Source organism: Prionailurus bengalensis, chromosome D4 (genome assembly GCF_016509475.1).
Source record: "Prionailurus bengalensis isolate Pbe53 chromosome D4, Fcat_Pben_1.1_paternal_pri, whole genome shotgun sequence".
In the NCBI taxonomy this organism is placed as follows: Eukaryota; Metazoa; Chordata; class Mammalia; order Carnivora; family Felidae; genus Prionailurus; species Prionailurus bengalensis.
The window spans coordinates 14,440,716-14,466,945 of NC_057359.1; the positions used below are offsets into that span (position 1 = coordinate 14,440,716).

At 40.2% G+C, this 26,230-nt stretch overlaps 1 protein-coding gene across 4 annotated transcripts in view; it reads left to right on the forward strand.

Moving 5' to 3' along the window:
• Positions 1–26,230, forward strand: part of GDA (guanine deaminase) — an 80,695-nt gene that overhangs the window by 13,400 nt on the left and 41,065 nt on the right. For 3 of the 4 annotated variants that reach the window (XM_043565829.1, XM_043565828.1, XM_043565826.1), the window contains exon 2: positions 22,485–22,573. In XM_043565829.1, the coding sequence (XP_043421764.1) occupies positions 22,485–22,573 (89 nt within the window). The remainder of the gene's footprint in view (positions 1–22,484; positions 22,574–26,230) is intronic. The other variant, XM_043565827.1, reaches the window with a different exon arrangement.

Consider the following 26,230-nt stretch of genomic DNA (forward strand, 5'->3'; position numbering starts at 1 on the left):
AAGAAAACTTATTTGGCTATAGAGAAGATGACAGTCAGCTTCATTTGGGTTTTGGAATGGGTGGAAGATAAGAAAATGAAGACAGTGGTCATAGACCACTCTTTTGAGATGATAAACGTGCAATACTTTTGTTTATCCTCTGAGAAAAATAAGGTAGTGCCTTTAATAGTAATAAAATACAAATAAACTATATATGTTTTATTCTCCCAATTCTTAGGTTACCTGAGGACTTTTTATACAAATGCGCCACTTGTAACATTATATAAGCATGTTGGTATCTCCCGCTTGCCAGTGTTTGAGTGGATATCAAGACATTTGCAAACATGTATGTGCCAGCGCTTAGACGTGGTTGCAGCCTTCTTAATAATCATTTTACACTCTTATCTCAGAAATGTAACTTAGCGTCTCGGCGTCACCAGAATTCCTGGTATTCGGTCAGTATTTTTGTTTTATAGTACAGGATGCCAGCAGCGAAACTGTTTTCATTTTATTAAGATCTAACAGGAAAGGCATAATTTTTCCTTGAGTTTGAGATTTTTTTTTTTTTGAAATTAAAACAAAAATAAATAAATAAAACTAGAAGAGACCATAAAGCCAGATGTTTCCTTTATTTAAAAATGCAGTCAGTTTGCAGGAAAGCATTTTTGGACTTTCTCTAAGGGAACCGAGAAAAACCTCTCCCCTTCCATCCCTCCTGGTGGATGACTTTGAAAAGGAGATTTAATCCAGCTGAGAAAAACAACTCCTGAATGACTCATATTAAGGAGAATTGCAACCCATACATGTTTGAACACAAGCTTGTATAATCGTTCTGTTTTTTTTTTTCTTTCTCTGTCCAGATAATCAAGCAGGAAGCAGGAGAAAAACAAGAAGGCTTATGCTAGATTTATGTCAATTGAAATTAGAATAAGGAGAAATACACCTGTAACCTAGAAAGGATTGGACGCTTCCAAAATGCCAAACCATTGGGCAGGTAGAGTAAGAAGACAGTAAGATGAAAGGATATGGAACTAAAATGAAGTGACAAATAGTAATATAAACCCACATCAGTTTACATTTAGTCATGCCTTTGGGTTTCACCATCGTTTTGTCCACACCCCAAATACCCTTACCTCTCATTCTCCCATATGTGTGTATACCTTATCCATCACCTCCTCCAAAAAGCAAACTCATGTCTCTAGTCCTCACTGATTTCTCCCTTCTCTTGAGTTTTCTCAGCTCAGTCTGTAATGCCAGTTTGGACTTTACAAATATGCCACCGTGCATGGTTTTCAGTTTCCTATATGCACTTAAATTTTATTTCCCCAGCTAGAATATAAACTTTTTTTTTTTCGTTCTTTTGATGTTAACTTACTTTTTGAGAGAGAGAGAGCATGAGCAGGGGAGGGGCAGAGAGAGAGAGAGAGAGAGAGAGAGAGAGAGAGAGAATCCAAAGCAGGCTTCAGGCTCTGAGCTGTCAGCACAGAGCTGGATGTGGGGCTCGAACTCACAAGCCGTGAGTTCATGACCTGACCTGAAACCAAGAGTGGGACACTTAACCAACTAGGTGCCCCTAGAATATGAACTCTTGAAAGGTGAGGATTATTTCTTCTACGTATATCTGATATGTATATATCTGATGTATATATCCTTAGCAGTTTGATGGGCATATGAGGTACATTTCAACAGTATGTGCTGCCTTGAATTGTTATCAGTTGAAATGCATTACCGAACACGACAAAAGGTAGGCCAAGAAAAATATTTTAAGCAGCTTCCCCCAACCTCTGTGTTCCATGATTTGATTGGCATGTACCCCGTCACAAGCTCTTGACATACACAGGTGTGACTTTCACAGATGGCTGCTTCTCATTTTGTTGGGGTTTAGGACCGAATCCCAGAAGCTGATGTCAGCATGTTGGTCAGTATCACTTGGTAAGCCCACAAGCCCAACCGGTTCGCCCGCACTGGTGCCTCAGCGAGATTTCTCATCCTTGTTATATATGCGGTAACTCTCAAGAAGTAGTTGAAAAACAACCCAAACTTGGCATTTTTAATAAAATGGTATAATGTTCTTGAGAATGTGGATGGGCAAATGAAGATGTGCTATCAAAGTAGTTCTCAGCAAATATTTGAGGAATGAATAAATAAGAAAGTGATTATTTCTAATACAGGCAAAAGATTGCATAGCACTTTTTTTGTTTTTTAAGTAGACCAGCAGGGAGCCCAATGCAGGGCTTGAACTCAAGACCCTGAGATCAAGACCTGAGCTGAGATCAAGAGTCAGACACTTAACCAACTAAGCCACCCAGGAGCCCCTGTATAGCACATCTTATGTTTCAGCCACTGGTCTAAGTCTTTTATGTATACTAACTCAATCATTGCAACAACACTGTGAATTAAGTACCATTGTGTCTCCATTTTGCAGATGAGGAAACTTGAGTCATCAACAATTTAAGTGCTTTGTTCAAGGTCACATAGCTGGTAACTAACTAGTGGAGTCAGGATATAAAGCCACATGGTCTAGTTCTAAAGTCTATACCTTTAGCAGCTCTGGCATGGGAGAAGTTAAACGCTTTATTGTTACTCAGATGTTTGGGGGTATATGGAAGCCTTAGGATATAGTCATCAGTTACTGTTATAAAATTTTTGTTTGCTTTTGTCTTTTTGTCTTGCAACACAAAACTCCTAAGGCATTCTGACAATTTGTCAGTAAACCTGAAGCAATTATGTGTCCTTTCCAAGATCAACAATTTGCTAATTCTTAATCAGGTTTTCAATAACACTATTATGTTGTTACATGTTAGAGCTTTAGGACCTCCTAGGTTGGCCTTGGCAGTGGTGAAAAGTAACCTAGTAACAGTTCATGGCTGGCATACATCTTCACACAGGAGACGAATTTGTAAAACCAATAGCTGGGCCTGTTCTGAGTTTCTTTTATCAGTTTCAGGAGTTAAGTTTGTGGAGTTAAGCAGGCAGTTCCCATGTTGGTTGTGTGAAATCTAATGTCAAGTGCATTTAGAGATACTATGAAGAGAACACAGACAAGCAGGGAGGGAGAGAATATTAAGTCACATGAAATGCTTCTTGTCAGACTCAGATTTTATCTTTTTAAATCTACTCTTTTGGAAATAGAGCCCTGATTTGACTTTAAGTTAGCAGCTGTGAATGCATGCTGCCTGGATGGCCACCATGATTTTGTTACACATTTATATAGACTTTGTAAGTGGGCTTTATAAATCAAACCTTGGAATAGCTGTAGGAAGTCTTGGCAGAAACAACCAACCAAAATTTTGCCTTTCTGTTCTCATCCAAGTTTCAATATGCAGTCAATCTGATTAACAAACCAACAGTAAACAACAACAACCAAAAAGGCTAGAAATTGAAAAACATTTGGTTTTCCAGGGGAACTGGGAAAGGCTTTGTAATTAACATGACAAATGGAAAACCAACAAAAATACGTTATCAATTTTGCCATTTTGGGTAGAAAAAAAGAGTCGTTTAAAAAAACATATCCTCCGGCTCTAAGAGCAGGTGATGGTGCCCTACATCTGAGCCTCCAGGAGGGGGCGCTCTCTGGTATTTCTTACACCTGTGTCCCATCCAGTGACCAAATGGGATGAGGAGAGAATTGTAAATCAAGCATAAAGCCTTTGCCCCTTTAAACTTAAGGAATATGGCATCAAATACCATTCTATGGCTGCCATAAAAATACAACAGGAAACTTGGATTAGACCCACAGGTTTGACTAATGATGCGGTGTTCATGAAAACACACAATTTTCCCTGAGCTCTTGGAGCGAACTGGTTGCAGGAGCTCAGGAGTGGGGGAGGGGATTTACACATAATAATTGTAAAGACAGAATTCTAGTTGGCAAAAAGTGACTCTCCTAGAACTAAACGTATGCAGCAAGCGGCGAGGAATATATATAAATACTGAGAGAAAAATAAAGCTCATCATTGCCTTCATCCAGTGCAGATCTTTTCCAGACCTTAATAACTGTATCATTGTGGAGCTGTGTGTAAAAGGGATTTTATAAAGTAAATCTTCTGGGAAAATGTATTAGTCTGGAAGTTGGCATACCTGAACTAGAGAAGGGATTCTGTTATTCAAAGGATCGTGTGATCATGGGCTAGTCAGCACTCGTTGTGGGTCTTTCTTCCTTTTCTGTGAAATGGTTCCAGGATGTGGTCTTCCAGAAAGGATTTTTATTTTCTTCTTTTGCGAGCTAGGGACTACAGGGACTACCGTGCATTTCGTCTGAGCTCAATGCTCACTGCTCACTGCTCCTCTTTCTGCCTAGAGCCTCCTTTTGAAAAGCGTTGATGCTTTCCCTGTGTCCTGAAAGTTCTACCTAAGAAGTCTTGTGCAGCATATCATTATTTTGTAACTGAAGGCTCTTTACAGTATCTTGCCCGCCATATTTATGGAAACAGGTATCGTAGATGTTACTGAATGCTAACTTTATGCCAGGCATTCTTTAAAAAAATTTTTTAAATGTTTATTTTATTTTTGAGAGAGAGAGAGAGAGAGACAGAGCGTGAGCAAGGGAGGGGCAGAAAGAAAGGGAGACACAGCATCCAAAGCAGGCTCCAGACTCGAGCTGTTCACACCGAGCCTGACATAGGGCTCAAACCCACGAACTGTGAGATCATGACCTGAGCTGAAGTCAGGCGCCGAACCGACTCAGCCACCCAGGCGCCCTCAGGCATTCTTTCGAGCATTTGCACATGTGCTATCTCAGCTAATGCCTACAGCCACTTTATGAGGAAGGTAGTCGTTTTATTCTCATTTTATGAGTGAGGAAACAGAGGTCTAGTGGGATTAAGTAATGAGTTGCCAGCGTCGCACAGCTGATGAATGTTGGAACTGGGATTAAAAAAATATCTACCTAAAATAAATCCATGCACATGATAGGAAGTTCTCAGTGCACAAAAGGAGATGTAGTTGTAGATGCACATGATAGGAAGTTCTCAGTGCACAAAAGGAGATGCAAGTTCCCTTCCTTGTTCCTGTAGCCTAGACATGGTATCACCCCTTCCAACAGGCAACCAATGTCTGTTACCAATGTCTTACATACTTTTCTGGAGATAGTGTAGAACACATACAAACAAATGTACATAGCTTACACTTGAAAATATTTACATGTAGTCGTTTTTCCCTGGCAAATGGTAGTAACTAAATGTACTGTTTAACGCTTTGTCTTGGACGGTCCTTTCCTATTAGCACATAAACTAGCACATCTTAGTCGTCCATAATTTTGCATTGTAGAGATGGGCCAGGATGTTCTTAAGCATTCTATGTAGATGAGCATGTAAACGATTTTATCTGTTTTGCTGGGGTGTGAACTCAGGGCGTGTGACTCCCGATTGCCTACTTCTTGCCAACCTTCTCTTTTGCTTTCTGCTGAGGTGTTTCTCTGTTCTGGAAACGAGGAAGGAAATGGAAACTTACTTACTTACTTACTTACTTATTCACTTACTAGATAACTGGTTTATTATAAGAGGATACAACTCAGGAACAGCCAGAAGGAAGAGATATATAGGACAAGGCATGGGAAATGTCATGGAGCTTTCCCCACGTGTCCACCTGTTCCCCAGTCTTACAGTTTTCTGAACCTCATCCTTGTGAGGTTTTGTGGAGGCTCCATTATGTAGGCAGGGTTACTTAAATCATCAACCACCAGTGTGTTTTTTTTTTCACCTCCAGCCCCTCTCCCCTCCTGGGGTCAGGGGATGTGGGCAACGTGATCTCCTACATCTTCCACCTGTCCAACCCCAGCCATCTGCTGCAGCCACCAGCATGGCCTCACCTGGAATCCTTGAGCTCTTCATTGAGCCTACCACAGTGCTGTCAGCAGACGCATGCAACCAGTGCCAAAGGAATGCCCTGTTTAACCTGAGGGCATAGGTCACCGAGTCAGTGGTTGGCCCTTCAGCTGAATTCTTCAAGAGTGGGTGGGAATGAGCTTCCATGTCATTACTCCCCAGTTCTGTCTCTCTGGCTTTACCGCTTACAATTGTTTTCCTGGCTCCTCTCACCCTTCTGGACTCATCAAATCAGCTGCAAACCCTAGGCTTCCTCCATCAGCCTTTTCACCCAGATATGGCTCTTTCCTAGATATGTCATCCTCTTGTGTGGAGTTCACACTCACCTCCGCACAGATGACTCTGGTCCCTGTCTCCAGACCTGGCCACCTCCAGAACTTCAGTCCTGTGTCCACACCTGCTGTTGGACAGCTCTGTCTACAAGTCCTGCCCCCCCACCCCATCTCTCCTTTCCACCCACAAACTCTTATCTCCTCATGGCCTTCCATAGTTCTATCCTTCTTTCCTCATTCTCTCATTCAGAGATGTGTGTGTATGTGTGTGTATGTGTATACGTATATGTATGTGTATACACACACACACACATACACACACACATATATATGTATACATATCCTCAACCATTCCTTCCACATCCAGTATACTACCAAGTTGTGAGGGTCCTTCCTTAACATTCTGCCCACATTCTGCTACTCTCTGCACTGGCCATTGCCTTCACCAAAATGAACCATTCAAATGGGTGACGAAAGCTTCTTCCTGTCACTAAACTGTCCTCCCAACTTACCTTACAATCATTGTTCCATTAATTTTCACCTGACTCTTGTTAAAAAAAAAACTTCCAGAGGTTAAAGTCTAAACTCTTTAATATGACATTTTAAGGTTCTCCGGAGTCTAGGGCATGTATTTATTCATCCAGTGTCCATTAAACACCTCTGATGTACTAAGACTGTGGCCAGAAATGGAAGTATGACAATGAGTAAAAATGAACATCTCCACCCTTGTGAGATTGCCATTTAATGATAAAGATAGATATACATAAAACATTAGTTATGAATACATGTGAGATTGTGAAATTGCAACTGTAATCAAATAGTAGCTCAGACTTATATAATGTCTGTGATGTGTCAGCCACCATACTGACCATTTATGTATATTGTCTTATTTAGTTGTCACAAAGTGTTTACAACTATTATCCCCACTTTATTTTTTTAAATTTTTTTTTACATTTATTTATTTTTGATAGAGAGAGACAGAGCACAAGTAGGGGATGGGCAGAGAGAGAAGGAGACACAGAATCCGAAGCAGGCTCCAGGCTCCAAGCTGTCAGCACAGAGCCTGATGCGGGGCTCGAACTCACAAACTGCGAGATCATGACCTGAACTGAAGGCGGACACTTAACTGACTGAGCCACCCAAGTGCCCCCCCCACTTTATTTTTTTAATGTTTATTTATTTATTCTGAGAAAGAGAGAGAGAGAGAGAGAGAGAGAGAGAGCACACACCAGCATGGATAGAGGTAGAGAGAGAGGGGGAGAGAGAGCATCCCAAGCAGGCCCCACACCGTCAGTGCAGAGCCCAACACAAGGCTCCATCTCATAAACCTCGAAATCCCGACCTGAGCTAAAATTGAGAGTTGGACACCCAACCGACTGAGCCACCCAGGTGCCCCTATTATCCCCACTTTATAGATGAGAAAAGAGGCACAGAGAGTTTAACTAAATTGTTGAAATTCACACGACAGCAAAGGATCTAGGTCAGGCAGCCTGGTTCTAGATTTTGTACATTTAACCACAATGTTTTTCCACAAAGAGAAGGTGCCTGGTGCTTTGAGAATCATTCACTGGGGATGGGGATGAGGAATTTGAGGTAGTCTGGAAAGGCATCCTAAGGAAAGACAGCTAAACTTAAATAGGAAATATGAGTAGGGTTAATTGGGCCAAAATAGAGTAAGGTGTTTATGCAGAAGGAAGGTCATGTGTAAAGGCCCCATGGTGGTGAGAGTAGGGTGCCTACAGGATCTAAATGGGATCAATATGGTGGAGCAGAGAGGGCAAGGGAAGTGAGGAGCAAGACATGGGATTAAGCTGAAATTGGATTAGGCTAGGAAGGCACACAGGTGCAAACCACTCAGGGCCCTGTAGATCACATTATAAATTTTTCTCAATCTTAAATGCAGTGGGAAGCCATTGAGGTTTTAAGCAAAGGATAAGAGAGAGATGTGGCAAAACTTTCTACAATGTACCGTGAATTGATGAGGTCTTGTTCTCCAGAACAGGAATCCTGGAAAGGGACTAATGAAGTTTGGGAATAAGATTATGGATTCCAGTTTGAACATGTTGACTTTGAAGTGCTTTGTGAGAAATACTCATGAGATATCAAGGGAAATGTCCAATATATGGGTCTGGAGTTTGTAGAAGTCTGGGTTGGAACTTTAAGTTTGGTTGAGCAGATGGTGCCATATTAAAAGAGATGGTCCCTTTATATATGAAAAGTTGAAAGGCTCAGGACTTGTTTCACTGACCATTTGCAACCGAGAGATGAACTTGTTGAAGGACTTCATGCCTATTAAAGAGAACTTTAAGGCCTATTGGTGAGGTCTGCATTAGTCTTTTGCAGCAGATTTGAATGTAGGGTAATAATCAGGGAGAGTGGGAGGAATTCATTTTAGAATCTTTCTCTGCTGTGTACTTTTACAACAGATTACCATTGTATAATCACTTATCTTTCAATGATAGGAGCTAATTTTTGGAAATTGTGGTTTGGATCTATTAAAAGAAAAGTGGCATTAAAAAAAAAAGGCTGTGTGAGTAGGCTTCTCAAGACTGCTTTGTACCCTTAGTGTTCAGATCAAAATGGATTGTATTGGGTGACTATTGCTGTGTAACAAATTACCTCAAATGTAGAGGCTTAAAACAACTTACTATCCTCGCAGTTCCTTTGCCTCAGGGGTTCAGGAGAAGTTTAGCTGAGAGGCTCAGGCTAAGCATCTCTCATGGAGCTTCAGTGAAGATGTTGGCCATGACTGAAGGCTTGACTGGGGCTGAAGGATCCACTTCCAAGTTTCAAGTTTATTTGCATTACTATAAGCTGGTGCTTACAGTGGTTGGCAGCAACCTGTGGTATTTCCCCACAAGTGCTTTTCCCAGGACTGCTTGAGTATCCTCAAGGCATGATGGGAGGCTTCCCCCAGAGTAATAACGCAAGATGAGAGAGCCAGGTGGAAGCTATTCTTTTCTGAGCTAGCGTTAGAAGTCACATAGCATCATGAGTGCTTCATTCCAAGCACATCACTAAGTTTGGTCCACTACAAGATTGGGGAAGGGAACTAGACTCCACCTTTTGACAGAGAGGAGCACTGAAGAATCTGTGGACATGTTTTAGAGCCACCACATGGATGTTCGGAATCTGAGTTGTGGAGGGAGCTCCCCCTCTCACCCTGTGTAGAAATTAATTTCTGTTACAACAAACCTAACAGATGGTCAGTCAGCCTCTGCTTAGCACTTCCAGCTATGAGAAGTTCACTATGTTATGAGTCAGTGAATTCCATTTATACCCACTTTCAATCGTTAGAAGTTTATTCTATTCATGAAATTGACAACTCTTCTGCTGAATATTCCAATATTGAAACTACTTCTGCTGCTCTAGAGTGGCACATTTATGTGATGGTGTGTCCATTATCTGCAACCAGGGTAATCTTGATTTCTTTCTTCTTCAGAGAAAATACTGTCAGCTCCACTCAGAATTTCCCCTCACGCTTTGATTTCAGGGTTTTTTCACCTTCTGGTCACCTTCCTGAAAACATCTCAATTCAGTTCATCCCTCCACAACTGCAAACCAACAACTAGTTCTGTACCCTAAGCTAAATTTAGAAGGACAGGACAAGGCAGTCCTCACTTGGCACAATAGAGAAAGACTGAAAAAAAACACTGTGAAAACTGAAATCATGCAAAGTAATCTTAAGAATCAATGAGAGGGGTGCCTGGGTAGCTCAGTTGGTTTAAGCATCCAACTCTTGATGGGCCTAAGTCATAATCTCCTGGTTCAAGATTTCAAGCCCCGAGTTGGGCTCTACACTGACAGTGCAGAGCCTGTTTGGGATTCCCTCTCTCCCTCTCTCTCTTCCCCTCCCCCACTCAGAATAAATAAATAAACCTAAGAAAAAATAATCAATGAGAAAATTATGATTATTGAGATCATTAAACACTTTTGTTAAAATATTAAAAATTTTCCTTCTGATCTGAATGCATGGGAAGATGAAAAGAAACTGTAAAAATAGTGTTCATTTAGGATACCTTAAAACATTAGAAACAGAGAATCACAGTGTTTTGTTTCTTTATTAAAAAACACAGCAAGAGTAGTTTGGACAGTGCTTGCCTTTCTCTTCTCATTATATAATAATTATACAGAGCAGACATCTTTTGTTCGCCTTGGCAAATTGCCTTCTGGATCAACTTCTAAGATTTTATGTCTTGAACTCTCGATGTAGTGAAATCTCTCTTGAGATACTTCTCTGAGAGTTCCTTCAATGGGAAGCTACTGCTGGTGCCATGCCTTCTGAGACATCTTTAATCACTATCCTCATTTATGTTGATAAGTCTACCTCTGCTAAGTTCCTCTGGCTGTAGATCTAGAATTTCTCCAATGGTGGCAATGTCAATGTTCCCATGGTCAGCTATTTCTTGTATAACTCCCTTTATGTTAGATTCTTGTTCTATGCTAAGCACTTCTTGTGCTATGGCTTTTCACTTCTCTGCTGTACTTTCATCGTTGTTAAGCAATTCATTCTATGATCTATTTTTGTAATATGCCACGTGAGTTTATTTCTGGGAGACAAGGAGGTAACACAACTACATGCTTTGCTGTTGGTGTGTGAACTCAGTAACAGATAGTACACCATGGTAACTGGTAGACATGGTAACCTTGAACCATGCCATTGGGGCGCTGTTGTTGTTCAACTAAACCGTGGTATCTGAAATTGATAAGTATCAGAACCATGCAAAACAGGTGTTGCCTGTGTTTCTACACATTTGGCCTTAGTTAGATCTGTTTTTATGGGCAATTATTCCACACGGCTTGTTTGAGCTCATGGTCCTTGTGGTTATTAAGTCTCACACATCTTTACCTTGTGCATTTGATTTTTCTTAAATAGAAAATGTCAGGTTTTACTTATATTCTCGTTAAGCTTTCTCTGGTAGTCTTAGCCCATGGATGTCTTTTTAAAACTTGATGTTGCTCTCTAGGGAATAAACTATCCCTTCCAAATTGTTACCTTTTTCATATCTAAAAGCTGTTAATAAGAAGAGGCTGGGATGGAGCTTACTGATGTTTCTCTCCATCTCCAGACATGCGTCCCTCATTGTATTCATCAACCCTTTGAGTAGGAATATATAAACTAATATGAATTCTCCAACTCTTTTGTCACCCACCTTGCCTTTCTCGAGCTTATCCAACAAAGTTAACTCTCTGGGGCCACCCGATGCCATTCCGAAATCAAAGCACACTGCAACGGCAGTCGTCTCCTACCATATCAAATATTAACACTACTGATAATACCTATGTTTACAGAGAGCTTTTACACTTCATGGACTGTTTTTACATATCTCCATTTGAAAATAGTTTGCCTTTATAAGATTGAAAAGTGTGGCACATATTATCAGCACGTTTTTAAGAACCATAAGTCAGAAAAAGTACAGGATTAGCCTGTGTTCACAGAACTGCTAAATAGCAGAATCTTGGTTCTTCAGTGAGTTTAGTGTTTTGGTTTTCTTTAACCACTTCAAGCTTCTCAGACGAGGTGCCTACAGAAAACAAAGGAAGAGAGTTTCTGCAGTGTTTTTCCTTTGCTTATTTGCTAGAATAGTCTTCCAATCTTTCCTCCTACAGAGACTTCTATTAGTTTTCTAGGAGTACTAGAACGAAGTACCACAAGCCAGGTGGTTTGAACAACAGAAATTTATTGTCTCTCAGTTCTGGAGGCCGCAAGTCTGAGATCAAAGTATCAGCAGAGTTGGTTCTTTCTGAGGGCTGTGAGGGAAGCATCTGTTCTAGGCCTTTTCCTATGGCTTGTGGATGGCATCTTCTCCCTGTGTTTTGTCATATCAACTTCCCACATTTCCCCTTTTCATGAGGACAGCAGTCCTATTGGATTAGGGCCCATCCTATTGACCTCACTTTAACTTGATCATGTCTGTAAAGACCATATTTTCAAATACAGTCGCATTCTGAGGTGCTGGGGGTTTAGGACTTCAGTGTATGGATTTGAGGGATCCTCAGTTCAACCTGTAACAGGTCTCTAAGGCAGATTTCATGTTTAAAAAAACCCAAAGGAATAGACTTGTGTAGCCAGTACTTTTGTGTATACCTGCATTTTCTTATCAGTAGCTATGTATCTGCCGCAGTCTGTTGAGATAAACTTTGGGGACAGTTGACATCACCTTTCGGTTCTCAAAAGAAGAATGAGTGTTTTTCCTAAATTCATACTCAGTTGTCCACTTGCTGAATTTAGTTTCTGAAGATGTCTTTTGTGAGACAGCAGCTGAAATTGTTAGCTTGTTTAATGATTTCATGATTCAAATGTGTCATTTAACCTTGGTTTTGAGATTTGGATTGAAGTTGATTCAATGTTTTGTGATAATTGTAACCATTTTAGCAGTTTCCCTATTTCACAAATTGGTTAAGGCATCAGGGGATTTTGAATTTAAGAAATAAAAAACATTAGGGCATAATAATTTGTATCCCAAAGCCTTTTGCAAACTCAGGTGCATGTAGAGGTCGTTGGGCACATTATGAAAAGAAGGAACATATATGACCTCACTTTAGATTGCTGGTGTTGGGTGCTGTCAACGTTAGATCCGTGTCATTCTGTTTTCCCGCTGCTTACACCCCACTATTAGTTTTTCTTGTTGGTCATTTGGGTGTTCCACAGATTATCAGTGTAAGCATTTTACATAATATGATTTTGAAGTTAAAAACTAACATTTATTATGAGCATATAATTTGTTTTTGTTCATATATTTGCTCACATAAAAAAGAACAGCTATAATGCCTGTGTGGCTGTAATAGATGAAGACATGATGAACTGTTGTTTTTAATCAAAGCCTCCCAGATGCCCCTTCCATCCCCTTTCCTTCCCTTCCTCCTCTGAGGGAGCCATTATCCTGAATTTTATGTTTATCATGTCCTTACTTGTCCTTATACTTTCATTTGAATATTTGTATTTCTTATTTTATTTTATTTTATTTTATTTTATTTTATTTTATTTTATTTTATTTGGTTTAATTTAGTTTAGAGAGAGAGCATGAGAGCTGGGGAGAAGGGCAGAGGGAAAGACTCCCAAGCAGGCTCCATGTTCAGTGCAGGGCCCAATGTGGGGCTTGACTCCATGACCCTGGCATCATGACCTGACCTGAAATCAAGAGTTGGAAGCTCAACTGACTAAGCCACCTAGGCGCCCTTAAATATATGTAATTCTAAGAAATATACTGTTTGTTTGGTAGTTAAGATTTTTTAAATATTTAAGTTACTACAAATTGTTTTAAAAAGTTACAAGAACACTATGAACAACTCTCATATAGCCTTCACCCAGGTCCCCCACTGTTAACATTATAATGTTAACCATATTTGCTTCATGGTTCTTTCCCACTTTCTCTAGATATATGTAGGTATACATATGCAAACACACACACACACACACACACACACACACACACACAAATTTTTTTTTAACTAATTGAGAGTAAGTTACAGACATGCTGTTCTAGTCTAAATACTTCATCATCTATTTCCTAAAAAGAAAAAAACAAGGATGCTATCTTACATAATCATGTACAATCATCTAGATCAGAAAATTAACATAGATCTAATTCTGCCCTGTTATCCACAGATCCATTCAAACCTTGTCCATTGACCCAGCAATGTCCTTGATAGCTTTCTCTCTCTTCTGGGTCAGGATCCCCACTAGAATCACAGGTTGCATGTTCTTGTCATGATTTTTCAGTTGTCTTCCACTTGAAACAGGTCTTCAAGTCTTTCTTGTCCTGGATAAGTTTCAAGAATACAGGACAATTTGTTTTATTTTAGAATGTCTTCCTGCTTAGGTTTACCTGATGTTTCCTTATAATTAGAGTAAGATTATGCACTTTTTGGCAGGAATACCACAGAAATGGAGCTGTGTTCTTCTTGGTGCATCATAGCAGGAGGCACACAATGTTGATTTATCCCATTATTCTTGATGTTAACTTTGTTCAGTTAAAGTAGTATTTACCAAGCTTTTCTACCATATAGTTACTATTTTTCTCTGTAAAATAAATTTTGTGGGGAGATATTTTGGATTTATATAAATATCTTGTTCTGCAACAAAATTTTCACCCACTAGTTTTAACATTCATTGATGACTTTTGCATGAGTCATTTATTACAATGATGGCTGCCAAATGCTCATTTTCTAATTCTATTATTCTTTCCACATGGGTTAGTTGGTGTTCTACTGTAAGAAAAAACTCCCCTTCCTCCCTCCCTCCCTCCCTCCTTTCCTTCCTTCCTTCATTTGTGTGGACTCAGGGATTCCTATTTTATTCATTGGGATTTAATTTATTATTACTATTATTAGATGCTAAAACTGGCCCATATTTGGCTAGCTGGAGCTTCCTCAAAGTGGCTCCTGTGGACTTTTTAACACTCTTCAACTATATTTTTAGTGCTTCCTTTTTGGTACAAAATTACATTCCAGATTTGTCATGTACTTTCTCTGCTGCAGCCGTTGCTGCAGTCAATCTGATTCTTTCTAATGGAGAATGGTATATAGAAACCAAGATCTGAGCATTATGGGTGCTGATTGCTACAGAGTATCATTGTTCCTAAGTCCTGTCAGCACACAGACTTAGGAAGGACTTATGTATGTATGTATATGTATGTATGTATGTATGTATGTATCCATTTATTTATTATTGACCTGTCTAAATGAAAAACCATGGTTGACACCAGTACCTCCAATTCAAATCCAGTACCACCATATGCTAGCCTTCCCTTTCTATATTTGTAACTCCCCTCTGAGAATACTATCATTAACCACAGTATGTTTACCTACTTGCTGGTTACCTGTGTGTAATCAATCTCTTGATCCTGGTAGCTGTCTCCTCAGCCATCCCTGTCCTCTTAACCTGCCTTATTGACTCTATACTTCTTCATCCCCAGCTCTTCTGGCCCTGTTAGCCTTCTTAGCCTTGATGACACCTTTAGCCCTGACTGCCTTTGTGTTCCTGGTCCCACCAGGCCCACAGTCTGGGACGTATTAAGGGAAGGGAAGGAAATGGAAAAGCACAAAGAAATATTTTGTAAAAAACAAAACAAAACAACAAAACAAAAAGAGAGAGAGAGAAATTAAAGGGGAGGGGTTTTAACAAAATTTTGTGTGAAAGACAATTTTAAAAATGTATAGCATGGTGCTTAATAGCCGTCAGCCTGGACAGGGACTATAGTTCAAATTTTAGATACCTACCAGCTGTGTAATCTTGGGTAAAATAGTTAACATACCTATGCCTGACTTTTCTCATCTGTGAAATGAGGTTAATAATAGTACCTACCTCATAGGGTTCTTGTGAAGTTAAAATGAGTTAACACAGGTAAAGTGTGTAGGACAGTGTCGTACACGGTAAGCACATTTATTTTTTTTATTTTTATTTTTTTTAATTTTTTTTTCAACGTTTATTTATTTTTGGGACAGAGAGAGACAGAGCATGAACGGGGGAGGAGCAGAGAGAGAGGGAGACACAGAATCGGAAACAGGCTCCAGGCTCTGAGCCATCAGCCCAGAGCCCGACGCAGGGCTCGAACTCACGGACCGCGAGATCGTGACGTGGCTGAAGTCGGACGCTCAACCGACTGCGCCACCCAGGCGCCCCTAATAAGAATATTTTTATTATCAGATGTCCCATAATTTTAGAATGTTTTATTTTTGTACTAAAAAGTTACTAAGTGCCAACGAATCATTTACAATGCCATTAGATCACAAGAATTACTGAAGTTACTTTTTTAATCTATTGAAAAATATCTATTTCTATAGCAAAATCAGGTTTTGTAAGGTAGCCAGAATGTATACTTTTCCAAGAGTATTTTATCAAACGCTGAAGTTAAAGGAATAATTGGTAAAAGTTATTGTCAATTGAAAAACCAATCATAAATTGAGATAAAGCTTTTTTTGAAAATGTTAGTGTAAGCCACTGAGATGGTTTTCAAATTATATGATTATAACATCCATGAGTCTTTTTAGGAGTCTGCAGCAAAGCTTGGCAAACTGCGGCCCGCAGGTCAAATACAGCCCACTGACTGATTATATATGGCCAGTGAGCTAATATAATTTTTACATTTTAAATGATTGGAAAAGAAGAAATTTTCATGACAAGTAAAAATTATATCAACTGCAATTTTTTTTCTATACATAAGGTTTCATTGCAAAATAGCCAGGCCTATCTATTATCCAGGACTGCTTTTGTGCTACATGACAGAGCCGCATACTTACCACAAAGACAATGCGGTCCATATTTACTATATGGCCCTTCATAGAACGTTTGCTGACCCTTAGTTAATACTATTGCAGAAGCAATCATAAAAGGTCTGGGAGAATCCATAAGACGGGTCGAGTCAAGCAGATACTCCTGGCTTGCCTCGTGACCTTCAACAAGTTATATAGCCTGGTCCATTTCCTCACCTGTGACATGAGAATATCAGATCTGAATGTGTGAGTTCCCCACGCCGCCATTTGGTGCCTTTGTAACATGAGTTTGTTCAGTTCTACCTCTATAAGCTGACAAGTTTTTGTTTGTTTTGCCTTTTTTTTTAAATTTTTTTTCAACGTTTATTTATTTTTGGGACAGAGAGAGACAGAGCATGAACGGGGGAGGGGCAGAGAGAGAGGGAGACACAGAATCGGAAACAGGCTCCAGGCTCTGAGCCATCAGCCCAGAGCCTGACGCGGGGCTCGAACTCACGGACCGCGAGATCGTGACCTGGCTGAAGTCGGACGCTTAACTGACTGCACCACCCAGGCGCCCCTGTTTTGCCTTTTTAAGGCAATCACACTTTGTCTTTCTTTTCCATTAATCTGTTCGTGGTGAATTGAGCTAATATGGTGATTTTCATCTCCGTCCAAAAGATTCAGAAATCTTTGAAACCTCATGTTTTTGATCTGATCTTATTTCCCATTACAGGGCCTAAGGGTGGATTTTATGTAATGGGTTGCAATATATGTTACCTTATTTAGTTGGATGGGCAAGCTATTTCACAATGGCCTGAAGAGCAGTTTACTCTGTTCATAGCAACAAACATCTTGCCCAAATTTACCATCTGGTGCTTGAAGCCTCTATCTTGCAAAGATTTTTTTCACTAGCTAACAGCCATTACTCATCTACTTTTGGCTTTAGTATTGCTGACATTCTTGTTATTGCCCATCCTAAATAGTCACATTCAAATAAGAGAGTATTTGGAATTGATTGCTTAACAGAAGGGACTCGATTTCCTCATCTGGAAAACAAGGAGGTCAGATGAGAAGGTTCCAGTGAGCTGGCACCATCTATGATTTTATGAAACTTGGTTTTTATTGATTTCTGTATGTGCCAGACAGCCCACCTAATCCGTGGCTTGTAGAGGAAGTGCGTGGGTTATAACAGGCACTCATTAAATGGTGAAAGATTGAAGACGTGGTTGAATGGCCACATAAGCCCAGAAAAACTCAGGATGAAAGAGCATTGTCCCATAAAGAGAATCTCAGTGATATTTTATAACTTTGCCACATTCATTTTCCAAAATACTTTTAGATGCTTCTTAAAAATAAATCTCAAGGCTGTACCATGATCTACAAAGCCCCGGCTACCATCTCTACTCTTCTGGTCCTTGTCGTGTATCCCCACTGGTATCCCTGATGTTTCAAAACTTGCCAAGCATCCAATTTAAATTAAATTTGAATAACATATCAGAGCCTTTGTGCTGATTTGTTCCCTCTGCCTGGAATGCTCCTCCCAGAATATCAAGTGTTTTACTCCCTCCCTTCATGTAAATGTGTGCCCAAACATCATTTCTCAGAGACATCCATCACACCCCACTTTTTATCTCACCCATTTACCTTGATTTATTTTTCACCTAATCCGTGGCTTGTAGAGGAAGTGCGTGGGTTATAACAGGCACTCATTAAATGGTGAAAGATTGAAGACGTGGTTGAATGGCCACATAAGCCCAGAAAAACTCAGGATGAAAGAGCATTGTCCCATAAAGAGAATCTCAGTGATATTTTATAACTTTGCCACATTCATTTTCCAAAATACTTTTAGATGCTTCTTAAAAATAAATCTCAAGGCTGTACCATGATCTACAAAGCCCCGGCTACCATCTCTACTCTTCTGGTCCTTGTCGTGTATCCCCACTGGTATCCCTGATGTTTCAAAACTTGCCAAGCATCCAATTTAAATTAAATTTGAATAACATATCAGAGCCTTTGTGCTGATTTGTTCCCTCTGCCTGGAATGCTCCTCCCAGAATATCAAGTGTTTTACTCCCTCCCTTCATGTAAATGTGTGCCCAAACATCATTTCTCAGAGACATCCATCACACCCCACTTTTTATCTCACCCATTTACCTTGATTTATTTTTCATCACAGCACTCACTAATCTATGCAATATATCTGATATTCACCTATCTATTTATTTACATGCAGGTGATAATTGTTGAGTGAATACATGAATAAGAACAAGAAAGCAATCTATTAATTAAGTACTTGATTTGTGAATTAAAGCTGTCTCCAAACCAGGTTTCCAATGGTATTTAAATGTCCTATTTATTTATTTATTTTTTTTTTTATTTAGAGAGTACAAGCAGGGAGAGGCAGAGAGAGAGAGAGAGGGACAGAGGATCTGAAGAGGGCTCTGCATTGAGAGCAGTGAGCCTGATGCAGGTTTGAAACTCACAAACCACAAGATCATGACCTGAGGACACTCAACCAACTGAGTCACCCAGGCACCCCTCCAATGGTATTTAAAGAACAGGGGCATCTGAGTGGCTCAGTCGGTTGAGCCTCTGACTCTTGATTTTGGCTCAGGTCATGACCCCAGGGTCGTGGGCTCCAGCCCCGTGTTGGTCTCCACGCTCGGTGTGGAGCCTGCTTAAGATTCTCTCTCTCTCTCCTTCTGCCCCTCCCCCACTCCTGCACATGTGTGCATGTGCTTGCTCCCTTTCTCTCAAAAGTAATTTAAATACATAAAAAGCCCATAATTTTTTGCAGATTGTAAACATATATGTGTTAAAATTGAACTGTGACATTACTTTTAAAATGTATCTAACAGAATAAAAATACAGTGATTTGATATCTATCTTAATCTACTTTTTAAAAAAAATCATGAGCTCACTTCTTCTTAATGATCTGAAATGCTGTATAGTTCCCTTTTCTTCTTGAATTACTAACTCTATTCTACTTTCCTTACAGAGTCTATGCTAATGCAATATAATTTTACATTTGAAAGTCTTTTATTGATCAACCACTGCAGTTAGATTTTTGTGCATAAAAGTATTTAAAATTCCCTGGGACCATAAGATAATTTGTTAGATGTAAAATAAAAAAGCTGTTTTTTCCCTCCAACTAGATAATATATCTCTGGATGAGTGTTAACTTGTCGGTCGAATGAAATAGGAGTAGCATCAATTTTTTTTAATTTTCCTTTTTAAAAAATATTTATTTATTTTGAGAGAGAGAAAGTGAGAGAGAGAGAGAGAGAGAGAGAGAGAGAGCGTGCACACGGGCTGAAGAGGGGCAGAGAGAGGGGGAGAAAGCGAGAATCCCAAGCAGGGTCGAGCCATCAGTGCAGAGCCTGATCCTGCAAATCATGAGATCATGACCTGAGCTGAAATCAAGAGTCAGATGCTTAATCAACTGAACCACCCAGGCGGCCCCTTATTTTCCATTTTTATGCATATAAGTGCTGAGAAATATTTTCACATGAATCAAGTGGGTGGGATTGGGAGGGGCTTTGTTATAGCAGTATCTCTCAATTTTTTCAATTCCTTCTGAGTTATTTGATAAAAATTACTATTAATATATCACTGAAAAAGCACTTTTAATGATCTGTTGGTGGATATGCAATTACGTTTTCTGTAAGTTTTACTAAAAGTAAAGACCACGGTGCTAGAGAAATGTCTTAGGGTGCCAGGAGTTGATAGGAGTTGGTAGGAACACTTTGGACCTTGAAGATTATGGATATTCCACCAACCATGTCATGTGCTGCGGCCCAGAGAAGGAGAGAGTTGGATTCAGCTAAGGCTAAACTTCTACCTGGTATGTATTGACTAAGATGTAAGAAATATGAAATAATAGGTGGTAGAATCTAAGCTAGACAAGGACAGTGTGGAAGAAGAGCACTGAAGGACTGGGGAAAAGTAGAGAGGAGAAGATAAAGGGAAATTCAGGTGGAAGACTGGTTGGAGGAGTCGAAATGGCAAACAGGAAAGAGAGGTAATTTTTGTCAGATGTATGACTCAGGAGTTTTGGAGGTGGAACAGTTATGGGTCATGAACATGTCCAAGGTGTGACCACGATGTGAAGTTCATGAGCTTCATTTGTTCACTCGTTTACGAACAAATCACTGAAGATGGGTTCGTGGAAATAGGTGGTCATGGTGTTGAAAGGATCCATGATGATTTTTTAAGGAATGAAGGCAGGGCTTGGAGTGGAGAGAAAGAATGTGAAGCAGGCATTGACAAATGTAGACAATGAGAGAAAGGTTGGTAAAGGAGAAGAACAAAGAGAGGAAAGGTGCTCTTGAAAGCTGGAAGGGGTGAGTCTTAAAGGAATTTAGTTTACAAGGAGCTGAAGGAAAAATGGTTTAGAGATGGCCATGGTTGGTATGGAAGAAACCAAACTCATTGCCTGACCGGGATGCATGAGAAACACAGAGACAATCGTGTCCTCAGGGTAGAGCCCCAGTTATTAGGAGGGAGAAACTTGTGTTTGTGACAGGTATCATGGTTCTGAACCGCGAGCTTCCCTAATGGGTTAGAAAAACTTCCTCAGTTTCTTCTAGAGTTACTAGTTCTTCAGTTTCCCAGAATAAATTTTGATTGTTCATATTTTCAAAAACGATTTCTTTCAGGGGTGCCTGGGTGAGTCAGTCGGTTAAGCTTTCAACTCTTCATTTCAGCTCAGGTCATGATCTCACGGGTTCGTGAGATTGAGCCCTGCGTCTGGTTCTCCACTGAAAGCACGGAGCCTTCTTGGGATTCCTTCTCTCCCTCTCTCTCTGCCCCTTCCCCATGCGCTCTCTCTCCCTCTCAAAATAAATAAATGTTAAAAAAACACACGTTTATTTGAAATATATATTCAAATGTGTGAATATAGTGCTTTGTATAGTTTTTGTATGTATGTGTGTGTATTTATGTCTTTAATGGTGAGTCAGCTCTGAGTTTTATAGATAAATACTGTTTTTGTGTTTTTTAAGTTAATTATGGATCTGTTTTGATCTACTTATGAATTCAAATGTGTTTTTTAGACTCATCAAATTACTTTTTCTTGTTTGTAGGAATTACATTTTTATTTTCCTCTTCTGATAAAAATCCCAATTTTTAAAAAAGCATATCATCAATGAATAGAGAAGTCAACATATATTTTACTTTACTTTCAGTTCCACAAACTATTTTTCCCACACTATATTGCCTTGCTTCTAATTAATTAGGTACATTTTCTCTACCAGTGTTTTTTCAGTATTTTATATTCCACGAAACATGTATTCTCACAATATCACATTTATAAATGAAATGCAGGATATTTCCTGTATATATGTATTCCATTGTTCCTTCTTTTTTCTTGCTTTGCAATCCATTTTTATAGAGAAGACAATAACACTGTATTAAAAAAAACCAGCAATAGATATAATGTGTCTAGCATTTAATATGTTCTAGAGATGTGCTAATTTCTTTTCCAAAATTATCATATTTACTTTCTACAGTAGCCCTGTGAAGTATGCTCTGATGTTACCCCCAGTTTGCGATGGGGAAACCAGACAAAGAGAGAGGAAGAGGCCCATCCAAGCTTCCCCAGCAGTTGCCTAGGGCTCCCAAGCCTGTGTGAGAGATCACTCTATTAGCATCTCATCCACAGTACTAGAAAAATATAGCAGACCTTCCTTTTTATGGTTGATGTCCAGCACCAGAGCATCAACATAAGTCATGCTAAGATTTGATTACTGGGCAATTATTATGTGCAATCATATTGTGTCAATAACCTTCCGCATGATACACTACTACCCTACTCTAGATGCGGGTTTCCTATAAAAGCCTAACAAAAAATTTTTATTCACCTGCAGTGAGGTACACTTTCTATAAACAATTGTTTCCTTCAATCATTCTGGGGTGGGGGAGAAATAGATATCAATGAACGATTTTTAATACCCTATATCTTCAAATTAGAATTTTGAAGTCTTACTTATGCCTACAGAAAGGCAGAAAAGGAAAAACTTCCTTACTTCCTTGGACAAGCGGAGGCAAAACCCTGTCTTTTTGTCTCTGAACGCTATCCCATTTGGTATGGAACACCTTTAAAAATCAATTCAGCTACAGTTTAGTCTCTTTTTAAAAGATTTAGACATTTAACAACAACAAATGCCAATGGATTATTAATTTGTGATTCTTTTCTTTCTTTCTTTTAAAGATAGTGTTTTTAGAAGAAGCATCTCAACAGGAAAAGCTGGCCAAAGAGTGGTGCTTCCGGCCGTGCCAAGTAAGAGAACTGAGCAACCAGTAAGTCATAGCCAACTTCTTCCCTTTGCTGTCAACTAGTGATGTCAACTAGTCTCAGACGATTAGACACCTGCCTGGAGACAGAGAGGCTTTGTTTTTTTTTTCCCTCTGGGGTGAGTTGAGAGGGGACTAGAGAACAGGGAGCTGTAGGGTGGAAACTTTGAGAACAGGAGTCTGCCATCATTCATTCATTCCTTGAGCAACCCTTTGTTGAGCTAACTGTGTGCAAGAACTGGGATCTGGAGCAGAAAATGGTCTATGAAGTCTTTGCCCTTGCGGGGTTTACAGCCCACGGGGATCTCAGAGATGAAGTGGGTACACAGACACAGAAGAACACCAGCGATAGGTTGTGATACCTTTTGTGAAGGAAATAAAGAGGAAGCGAGATAAACCACCAGGAGGAAGGGGATGGAGGTTTGGGGATCAGTAACTGACAGCACGGTTGGGGAAGACCTAATTCCAGCCACTTCTGTGTTATTGCCTGTTTCCTCTTTCTAGATTTTCTTGAGAATATATGTTGAGGAATGACTGACATTAAGATTCCCGCCTGTGTGCCTTTGGGATATGGGGTCAGAAACTGTGGGAGTGCACAAGAGGGAGAGAGGGAAGTCGGGAGGCCATAAGCAAGTGGTTCAGCAGTGGGAGGGTGGGGGGAAGGGCAAATACTTCTGTGGCCTTTTATATTCTTTTGTCCCTCTTTATGAGGCTGCTTTTGGAGGTAAGTCCATCAAACAAATGTAGATTCTGGTGGACCTGTAAGCACCACACACAGAGAAGTGGTAAGGTAAGACAAAATGTAAACTTTGGTGGAAGACTGAAGTCTTTGAAGAAAAAGAATATTTATTTATTTATTTATTTATTTATTTATTTATTTTTAAATGTTTATTTTTGAGAGAGAGCATGAGCAAGGGCATGAGAAGGGGGAGGGCAGAGAGAGAGAGGGGAGCAGAGGATCCAAAGCAGGCTATTTGCTGACAGCAGTGAGCCTGATGTGGGCTTGAACTCACAAACTGTGCCATCATGACCTGAGCCAGTCTGGCACTCAACTGACTGAGCCACCCAGGCACCCCAGAAAAATAATATTTAAAATGCAAGGTAATTCTATTTTTAAAGTGTTTATTTATTTTGAGAGAGAGAGAGAGAGAGAGAGAGAGAGAGAGAGAGAGCTAGCAGGGGAGGGGCAGAGGGAGAGGGAGAGCAAGAATCCTAAGCAGGCTCCTTGCTGTCAGCGCAGAGCCCAAGGCAGGGCTTAATTCCACCAACTGTGAAATCACCACCTGACCTGAAACCAAGAATCAGATGCTTAACTGACTGAGCCACCCAGGTGCTCCAAAATACAAAGTAATTCTTATATCAAACACACGAGATACGTGCAGTTGAATTTCTTTAAGTAGCAATTTAAATGCCACAGAAGATGATGTCTCTGACAGTGTGTTTATCAGACTTCCTGTGCCTACAGGTCTACCTCAGCACGATGTGGATTTTTTAAATGCGAATACTAACTGGAACACTCTGAGTGGTGCTTTCATAGAAGTGGATCAGATTGTGGCTATGGGACCATAGAGACATTGGCAGGGCCAGGATTAGGGTGAGGCAAGTGAGGTGTTCACCTTGGGCAAGGAATTTAAGGGTGGTGGGGAGGGCAAAAAAAAAGTCAGTAATCAAGATAAGTAATAGTTTGGTGCAGTATTTTGAAAAATCAAAATTAATGCAAAGAATCCATGATGAACAAAATACCAAAATTTTAAATGAAGACAGAATGTTGTTGATAGTTTTATATGCCTGTGTTGTTGTGCAAGAAACAGTCATTTTCAAATGGCCTGGGCTCCCCCAGGCCCATGGGACCATCACACCCCCTGCAGGGCAGGTTAATGAAGGTTGACAATGATGTACAAACAGATTGGGCAACTCAGACCCTTCTAGACAGTCATGTGTTTTGACTGTTGAGCTTTTATTAACGTTTTCCACTTGGTTAGAACACGGGTGGATGTTCTGGCAAGTGTATATTGGGGCAAACTTTGTTTTTTGTCCTCAGAGTCTAATACAGGCTGGCCAGCACCACAGGTTTGGAAGATGAAGTCGATTGGTTTTTATTTGGGGAGGGGGGAGACACCGAGCTTTTCTAAGGGAATTAAGATAGTAAGTAAAATTGGAAAGAGGAAAGCTGAAAAGCAGAAGGAAGGAGAGCTGTTTCACCTTTTTCTGTTTCCACCTGCAGGCCTCATCTCTGCTGTGTCTGCAGCTTGACTTTCATTAGTTATGATTTAGCTGCAAGTGAGGTCTTTGGTGGAGAACCGAGTTCTAATCCCGACCAGGCCACCACTAACAAGATGCATGTCTGAAAACAAGCGTGTTGTGCCCAAGTTTCCTTTTGCTCTCTCTGTAAAATGATTAGTTGGGCTCAGTGACCTCTGATCTCATGAGCAGCTCTCACAGTCCACACTCACACATGCACCAATAACTGTGATACATACACGATACATATATAAGCAATATGTGAATATTGCTCATGTCAATATTTCTACTAATAAGCATTAGTAGAAAGTGCTTCCTGTTTCCCCAAAAGAATCGTTAGCTCTTCTGGATGAAAGTCACATGTAGGATGCAGTAAATCCCTGCTCTTCTGTCGCCTCTGAATTTGTTGTACCCTAAATTATCTCTTTTGCTTCTTTCGTCTCTGCTTTAAAAACGTGCTCAACAAAACGTGACTTTCCCTCTCCTCCTACACTACCGTTCTTTCACTACCAAATATTTTTAAAGAGAGCTCTCCCTCCGCCCAGTACTTTCTCTAACATTCGTCTTCCATGTTCCTGTGTGTCTTTTCAGCACCTAGGACAGTAACTAAACCATTCTAGATATAAGGAGGGACTGAAGCCATGTGAAGTTGGGCGTCTCCCCCAACCACTGCGTCGAAATGAGAGCACTCTGTCTTTCCTGAAACCACTCGCCCTTGCAGTTTTAACACCATTGCCTGTCCTGAACTCCTTTCCTTTCATTGGTGCCCTTCATACCTCTTTCCTGGGTCTCCCTTTGTCCTCCTGACAAATCTGCCCAGAGGGAGCATGGCCTTCTCTTCCTCATTCTTACTCCTTAAGTGGATGCTGCTACTCAAGATTCAGTTTTGTTCTTTTTCCACAGAAGTCTCTGGCACCACCAGCTTCTAGGGTTAGCAGCTCAGGGCAGACTCTCCAATCTGAATCCCATCTGTACATCTTCTGTGACCTCTTAACCCACGTTTCTGATGCTTTGGAGGTTACACTTGGGCCCTAGGCTTCGTAACATTGCCCCTCCCTCAATGTGGAGTTTCCTTCTACATTCTCTGCCCTTTGTATCATATGTTCAGCATCGCATGCTCAAAAACTCTCTCTTGAACTCACTCCTCTCCTTTGCTTCCCAGACCTGATAAAATGTCAAGATTTTTCTTTTGTATTCATCTTTTCCTTTTGTTCCTATCACCATAATCTTTCTTTAGAAATGTGACGGTTGGGAGATGGAAGGAATCTCCCAACACATGCCTGGCACCACCTGATTTCTGTCCTAAACCTGTGGTTCAATATGTCACAGTTCTGCAAAAGAGAAGGAAAAAAATGCAACAAATACCATCTCAATCCCCTCTCTCTTGGGTACAGAATAACCAATACAAAATGTTTTTAAGTT